Source organism: Xenopus laevis, chromosome 1S (assembly GCF_017654675.1).
Source record: "Xenopus laevis strain J_2021 chromosome 1S, Xenopus_laevis_v10.1, whole genome shotgun sequence".
NCBI classification, from domain to species: domain Eukaryota; kingdom Metazoa; phylum Chordata; class Amphibia; order Anura; family Pipidae; genus Xenopus; species Xenopus laevis.
The window spans coordinates 130,565,761-130,574,303 of NC_054372.1; the positions used below are offsets into that span (position 1 = coordinate 130,565,761).

The 8,543-nt window shown below is 38.8% G+C and overlaps 1 protein-coding gene across 3 annotated transcripts in view; it reads left to right on the forward strand.

The window, feature by feature from the left end:
• Positions 1–8,179, forward strand: part of acin1.S (apoptotic chromatin condensation inducer 1 S homeolog) — a 50,312-nt gene extending 42,133 nt beyond the window's left edge. For all 3 annotated transcript variants that reach the window (XM_018239747.2, XM_018239756.2, NM_001096443.1), the window contains 7 exon segments: positions 458–644; positions 1,359–1,507; positions 3,844–3,951; positions 4,249–4,356; positions 4,633–4,921; positions 6,365–6,465; positions 7,343–8,179. In XM_018239747.2, coding sequence (XP_018095236.1) covers positions 458–644; positions 1,359–1,507; positions 3,844–3,951; positions 4,249–4,356; positions 4,633–4,921; positions 6,365–6,465; positions 7,343–7,615 — 1,215 coding nt within the window. In that variant the 3' untranslated portion in view covers positions 7,616–8,179.
• Positions 8,180–8,543: the final 364 nt, after the last annotated feature.

The following is an 8,543-nucleotide window of genomic DNA, read 5'->3' on the forward strand; positions in this document are numbered from 1 at the left end:
CATACTATCAAATGGCAGGGGGAGCCCCGCCCACCTTACTTCCCATAACTCGAGCAGCATTGTTGGATTCCCTGTAGAGATTTCTATCCAGAGACTCAGTGCAGTCTTTATATTCTGATTATTAATCAGTGTTGCTGTATTGGCTTCTATGGCAGATATTATTTGACTTGTGCTGTTTTGATAATTTATGACGATCCCTAAGCTTAACCTCCCAAATGAAGCCCAGACCACACTGAGCATGTGCGAGTCTTGATATTGCAGAAATTTCTAACAGTTACAAGGTGACAGCCCCCTGCGCCAACTTTGAAAGCATAAATCATTTGTCTTATTAGGCTGCTGGTGCAGTGCATGTTTATATTTAGTAACAAAATACAGCATTTCTAACATTATTCTATTTTAGACTTTAGTTGCCCTTTAAAACACAATGAGCAAGAGTCATAGTTTACACTTTTGGTAGGTGGTACCAGCAGAGATTAAAGAGAATGGACAAGAGGAAGGAGAAGTGAAAGAAGATGAGGCAGAAAATGCTGCTGAACCAGAACCAGAACCAAATCCTGTTCCAGTGGAAACTCATGTAGCTCCTCCTAGTGAACCAGAAGTTAAGAAACCCCCCACAGAAAGTCCTTCAAGAGCAGAAGTTAGAGGTTAGTACTAAATGGTAGTGGACCAGATATTGTCAAACATTATTTAAAGGGATACTGTCATGGTAAAACATGATATATTTTTTTTTTTTTTTCAAAAATGCATTAGTTAATAGTGCTGCTCCAGCAGACTTCTGCATTAAAATATGTTTTTCAAAAAAAACTGATATATATATATATACACACACACACACACACACACACACACACACACACACACACACACACACACACACACACACACACACACACACACACACACACACACACACACACACATTACATTTTCGATTCTGACATGGAGCTAGACATATTGTCATTTTTCCAGGTGCTCCCAGTCATGTGACTTGTGCTCTGATAAACTTCATTCACTCTTTACTGCTTCAGTTACATTAAGATAGGAGAAACAATAGCCTCAGAAAGCAGTTTCATAGTGCAGCCCTGGCTCTTTCTGAAAGCACATGACCAGGCACAATGACCTGAGGTGGCTGCCTACACACCAATATTACAACTAAAAAAAAAGAATACATTTGTTGGGTTAGGAATTAAATTTTACATGGTAGAGTGAGTTATTTGCATTGTAATCCGTGTAATTTAGAAATAAAAACTACACAATAAAAATCATGACAGAATCCCTTTAATTTTCTGCAGATGCTTTACTTTCTATCAACTTTGATATGGGCTCTAACAACTCCATTTAATCCATTCTTCCTACAGTAACTTTGGGAGACACACTCTTAAGACGTTCAATCAGTCAGCAAAAGAGTGGTGTCTCTATTACTATAGATGACCCTGTTCGAACAGCATCTCAGCTTCCTTCTCCCCCACGCAACAAAATGAGCTGTATCGTGCATATCTGTAATCTGGTAAGTTCTAAGAAGGAAATTGATAGTCTACTCAGATTCTACTTTACCACATTATACTATTACCTGGACTTTTTTTTTATTCTTCATGTACTAATACCTTCCTATAGGAGCATTGCCCATTTTAAGTCGTTTTACATTTTTTCATATTTCGGGAATTTTTTTTTTGTTGTTGCCGTTTACACCAATTTTACAGGTACACCTAGTCTGCGGCATTAAAGGGGTTGTTCACCTTCAATGTTCAAATCTTATGAAACCACTAACAATGCTCTCAATGTGTTAGAAAAACCATTTTCCATAACAAAAAGTAAAAATGCCATTGTAAAAGCTAATTTTTATACCTATTAACTCAGCCCTTCTCCTGTCTCTCAGACCAGTTTTCTGAAATGATGGGAGTGGCCTATTTTGAACCTGACACACCAAGAACTTCCTATATGATGACATCATCATGCCCAGGCTTTGCCCTTACTTGTTTCCTATTGGATGTTGATACTGCCCTCCTCCTAGTAATTTATTGGGTGCTTGTGAACTGTAACCAGTCACATAATTTGAATGATCATTGGTTGATTACTCAATTGTAATGGCAGAGGTTAACCGACGCAGCATATAAACAAACCTGCTTTGTATCAAACGATCACACAGCCATGCAGACAAATACTGCAGAAAAGGAAGGCGCAACATTGTTCTCCCAATTCTGGCACGCTCCTTCTACCTAGACTAAAACTGAATGGAGTGCTAAAGGGGTGCAACCTTTTCTGTGAATAAATACTGGCTTTCCATATTTTTATCTTTTAATACCTTTGGCATTAAGCACAATGTCAGTTATTTACAAAATTGCAACAAAACCAGCACTGACTTGCTGAGAAACGTATGTAACTTACACATCTAGCAGGGACAGTAGGGTTGCCACCTCACCCTTTTAAAACCAAACACATATGAAATCCACAGCCTGCATGGCTAATTATCAACTCATTTAGATGCTGCAGACTGAACTGATTTCTGTGCAGCCATGTATCATGCATCTAAATGAATTGCCAATTAGCCATGCAGGCTGTGGATTTCATATGTGTTTGGTTTTAAAAGGGTGAGGTGGCAGCCCTAAGTGACAGGCAGAGCAGTGATGAGGGCAGGTAGGTTTTTTGAACATTTTGTGCTCTCTCCCTGGGGGGGGGGCGGTAATTTACCTAGGAAAACGATACCTTTTGGAACAAGATTTAGAGCTCTAAATACCAAAAAATTAAAAAGTTATATTTTTCATGATAGAGGGATCTATATCAGAAAAATATTTTACTTTATGCACAAAAATTCAACTCATTTGGAAAGCCTCAAGCTCATACAAATAGTCCCAGAAGTCACGTCAGCTGCTGAATAATGATTTTTTATGAGGTAAATACACAAATAATACATGGACCCCCCCCCCCCCCCAATAATATATTTCTGGAAAGAACAAGTGTCGTCTCCCATAGACTCCATTATAATCCAATAATTCAAATTTATAAAAATGATTTCTTTTTTCTGTGTAATAATAAAACAGTCGCTTGTACTTGATCCCAACTAAGATATAATTAATCCTTATTGGAAGCAAAACCAGCCTATTGGGTTTATTTAATCATTACGAGATTTTCTAGTAGACTTAAGGTATGAAGATCCACATTATGGAAAGATCTATTATCCATAAAACTCCTGGTCTCAAGCACCTCGATCCCCCCCCATCTGCACAGTTGAAGTCTCTGCAGCACACAGCCCACACTCCCCCTCCCTCTCACAAACTTGTAACAGTTTCTCTTCAGTACCTGAATGCTGCTCAAATTCCTCAGCACAGCCCAGCACAGGAAGCAGTGGCAGATTGACAGCAGACATAGCCAATAGGAGTTAAGTTAGCTGCCAGTACAATGTGTGATGTCATATAAGGAAGAGGAAGTGAACACTGTAGTGTTTTTGGGGGTCAGTGACCCCCTCCCAGCACAGGGTCTGTGAAGAACTGAAGGATTAGTACAGGGACACTTCTGAGGTGAATATCTCTTGAACTGTACTTTTTCTGTTAACTATTTCTATGGAAAAGTTTGTTCTATTCATGTGAACTGTTAGATTTGTCAATTTGTTACAAAGGTGAACAACCCCTTTAAATTGTAGGTCGCACTATTGGTTTATATCTAAGTACATAAAATCTCTTGCTGGCCCTCAGTCAGATTACTGTTTGGCATGATCGGCCACATTGTATAACTGCTGTTGATTGCTAGCACCCTAACATATTTTGCCAAACCCATAATTTCCTGGGTGTGTATCAAGTACGGAACAATACCTGGTTCTTTAAATAGTCTAATGTTTTTCTATTCTAGGTCCGACCTTTCACTTTAGGACAACTGAAGGAGTTGCTTTCTCGTACAGGGTCTATAGTGGAGGAAAACTTCTGGATAGACAAAATTAAATCTCACTGCTATGTCACGGTGAGAATTTGTATTACTAGCCTCTTGCTTGATAAATTTCACATCTCTTGTGCTTAATGTACTGTCATTTTCCTTTTGTGCCAAATCAGTAAGAGCTATACGGGACTTTGTTTATCCTCTCAAAGGCAAAGTGTACCTTTTTTTCTGACAGTGTGCCAGTGGATGATGCTATATTAAAGTCTTTCACGTGGGCTTATTTGATGCACTGTGCTCACAAACGTACATCTTTAATTTAATTTCTCTCCGTGTTCGCTTTTAGTTATTTTTGATAACCCTTGTGCATTCATTTTCTGACAGTACTCCACAACAGAAGAAGCAGTTGCAACTAGGAACTCTCTTCATGGTGTGAAATGGCCACAGTCCAATCCAAAATTTCTCTCTGTCGACTTTGCTGAGCAAGATGAGGTAAAGTTGCATTTTATTGTTCCCACAAATCTTTAGTGCTGCTCAAGAAAAACGTGGGGATACTGGATGTTGCAGAGAATACACTTTACCCATCTACAGTTAAATTCTGTGCAGAGATTAGTTCCTGTTGTGTGTATAATTTACAAAGGGAATTGTGATTTTTATTTCACACTTGGGGAGTCATTAAAAGATGGTTTTAGTTAATCTACATTTTGCTTCAAACATGCAAATTGCGTTTGGAAAATTGTGTGTGTATATATCTATCTTTTTTTTTAGCTGGATTTCCATCGGGGTCTTTTGGTGGAGCGCCCGCCAGAGCCAAAACCTGAGGAACAACCTCATCCCCACCCACACGTCCCTGCTCTGCGAGGTGAACACAGGGAACATGATCGAGGAGCAAGAGAGCAGTGGGCAGAGAGAGAGCGAGAGATGGAAAGAAGAGAACGCACACGTTCAGAGAGAGAGTGGGATAGAGACAAGATCCGGGAAGGACCCAGATCACCCTCTCGAGACCGTAGGAGGAAAGAACATGCAAAGTCCAAGGAGAAGAAAAACGAAAAGAAAGGTGAATCTTTTTAAAAAGCATTTAACAAGTATACATTCCCCACCCCAGTTTATGGCCACATTGCCATTGGTTCAATTTCAAGTATTGTAATCTTCTAATAGGATCTTGTCACACAATTCTGCTCCAGTCTGGTTCTGTTAGGCTATAGGAAGCATCTGCCTTTGTGCGTAAGAAACTGTCTGATTTAAACACAATGGTTGTTCGTTTTTCTCCATAGGCCAAGTAGGGTATTACTTCCTATTAGAGTAAAAATAAGAATATTTCTTTATCCTGTGTCCATGCCTAATCTGAGTAACATTACTAAAAATGACAATTCTGGTTAGGCTATTGCTGTTACATTGTAACATTGTTTGCAGTAGCTACAATATTATACCACTGTGCCAGCACAGAAGTAAGTTATTCCCATCTGAGAATGGCCTGCCTTGTCGTGTGCTTAGTTTTATATCTTTAAACAAATACAAGTATTTAAAAAGCCATTATCCAGAGGACTTTAAAATACCACGTTATCTTATTATGTCTTATTGCAGCAAACAATACTTTTTCTTCAATTTTGACTGATTTTTACTTTATTTAAAAAGTAGAATTGTACGTTTTACTTGATACTGGGATAGCATAAATCCACATAGATGGAAAAAACATCCTATAGGTTGTTTTTATGTTTACAGAAAGATATTTAAAAGTTATATAAAACTGTAAAGAGGAAATAGTCAATCCTGTATGTGTTAAAAATAAAAAAGTTAGTTTTTTTGATGGATGATAACCTGTGGTCATATTTCAGCATGTTTATCAGACCTGCTGTATTGAGCCTCTTTGTTGTGTTTTGTTTAGCGGAATGTAAAGTTGGTTATTTATGCACCAATACAGTTTTATATATTTGTATATGTATAGCAAATTAACGATTCTGGCCAATGTTCATATGCTATAGATATTTAGCGATTTCAGCTGGTTTGAAAATGACATATGCTGTTGTTCTAATCATTAGTGCCCATTAGCCCAAACACAGTAAGGTGATCGTACATGTATGGCCCTTAATATGCTCTCTGTCAGTCAGGCCCATAGGATGATCAGTAAGAGAGTGTACCTGATCAATGAGTGTATGACTGCATTTAGATGCATATCCATGAACCGCTTTACTAGAAAACTGCAAGGATTTTCTAATACAATTTACCCTATCTAATTGTGCCAAAATTATTTTAGTAATGTAGGCTAAGTGACTATTATATGTAAATGCTTTTATGGCCCTTGGTGGTTCTCAAATTTCGTAAGTAGTTATGACTATGTCAACGTTATGTAGTTGATAATGCATCATGCCATAGTAGTTGCCCGAGTACTTTGGCACTATGACATTCTCTTGTTGCTTGTGAAAATGTCAGCACCATCTTCTTTTGGTTCATTATAAAAAATGTCCCTAATCTAATGCTCCAATATTCTTGACTTTTACAGAGAAAGTACAAGAAGAACCCCCCGCAAAACTCTTGGATGATTTATTTCACAAAACCAAAGCTGCCCCTTGTATATATTGGCTCCCACTCACCGAAGACCAGGTAATTGCATTATCCTAGACTGCACATTTTTGCCTGTTAATATCAAGTAGTAAAGGATGTTTGAATGTTTTCTGCAAACCATCATCAATGACTTCAAACCCTCATCAACTGCTGTTATTCCTTCAGTGTCTCTGCATCATGCATTTTGTGCTTGCAAAGTTTAACATTCAGAAGAATGTACAAATGACTTATTGTCATTTTGTGAAAGGGTTTAAGGAACTTCTTTACAAAATTTACTGCCTTTGATTTATGTGTCCACAATTCCTCCAACATGGAAAAACCAATATTATACTCCCAACAACTTGCAGAAAACACCAATGTGCCTGCTACATTCCTGGAATTAATGATAGCTTTGACTTGGTGATTTCACTGTTTTCTTTAGCATAAGGTTACCAGATATGAAGAACCTGGGGCAGCTCTAGAATACCCTGGTAGCATTTGCATTTTATTATGTTTATTATATGTAATTAATTTGCAAGTCAGTGCAGTGGCCTTGAATTTCCATTTGATATTATTACTTTCCCATATCTTATTTAGTAACTTGTACCCAGGGTAACTTGTACCCTGTAGATGCCCGTAAATGACTTGCGGCATGTCCGATTCGAATACAGTTATAGGCAAGCTGCAAGAAACTCCATCCCTACTGCAACAAAATGTGCTTTACAGCTTGTGTACAATTACCAAAACATATCAATCTCTATTTATATCAGTGGTTAGCGCCATGAGCCATTCTGTTGAAGTGATTATTGCCGAAACCATGCGCACCAACACTTTCAGTGAGAAAATTGCATGACTGCCATTTTTTTTATCCTGAGCTCTTCATGCTTGAAGCATAGCAGAAAGAAATCTTGAGTGCTGACTGCATATTCTCTTTCAGATTCTGAAAAAAGTTGCAGATAGGGCAGAGCGTGCCAAGGAGCGAGAGAAGCGACGGAAGGAGCAAGAGGAGCAAGAAGAGGAGGAGAGAAAAGAGAGGGCAAAGGAGAGGGAAAAAGAGGCTGAGAGAAATCGAGAGAGAGCACGAGAGGCTGACCGAGAAAAGAGAAGAGAACACAGTAGAGAGCACCCGCGTGAAAGAGAGCGGCGGGAAACTAAGAGGCACAGCCGCAGTAGAAGTACACCAGTGAGAGACAGGGGAGGCCGGCGTTAAACACAACCTGCTGATAACCTCCTGTACTGACATCCCAGCCCCTTAAAAATCCTGTCCAGCATCAAAGGGGATAAAAGTTCACCAGTTCACACAGATGTACAGTAACCATGTGGTTAAAGAAGTGGTGCACTCAAGGCCCCTACCAAAGGGAAAGGTGTATTTAAAATGCAGGATATAGCTTCTGTGGTTCCAAAATCAAATTTGAAGCTTTGTCCCTGCAAGCCCACTTGTCTGGTCCCCTTTGGTATGTAAATTTCCTTTTTATTTTATTTCCCCCTCCCCCCCATTTTAATTGTATACTTCCGGGTGTAGATTTAACATACCGGGTGCTTCTGGACAGTTTGTGCAATGAGATTTTTCTCCCTTCCCAATGTTCCCATATTAATCTTCTAACTGCCTAATGCCCAAGGACATATCCATGGTAGAAAGAAGGTTACTTTACATCCTCTGCTCAAGTGGCTTTCACATGTGGCATCCTCCCCATTTAAACCTATTTTTGTTTATTTTTTTTTTTTATTATAAATGAAGTGGATTATCAGAAAATAAAAATCCGAGTTAGTTTTATCACCCCGCCTCTGTTTGGATGTTACTTCTCTTGTGGTTTGGTACTTGGTATAAGCAGATTCTAAACACACAACAGCAAGCTTCTTTTGTATAGATACGATTGCATCACTCAGTGACAGATTTCAACTGTGGTTTTCATAAGAGAGAGTTGTTACTAAATTGGGTAAACATTCCAGTAATCCAAGAAATTTGGCCACAGGCTGAGGAGTCATGGAAATGGGTTCTCACTATTTCAGAGGATGGAGTGTTGAGATTGTGCCCACCACCCTAAGGTGCCATAAATGTTTTATATGATTATAACATGAACATTGCACTTTTCTGCATCAGAACGTAGAGGAAAATTGATGGCAGTATAGCTGAGAGA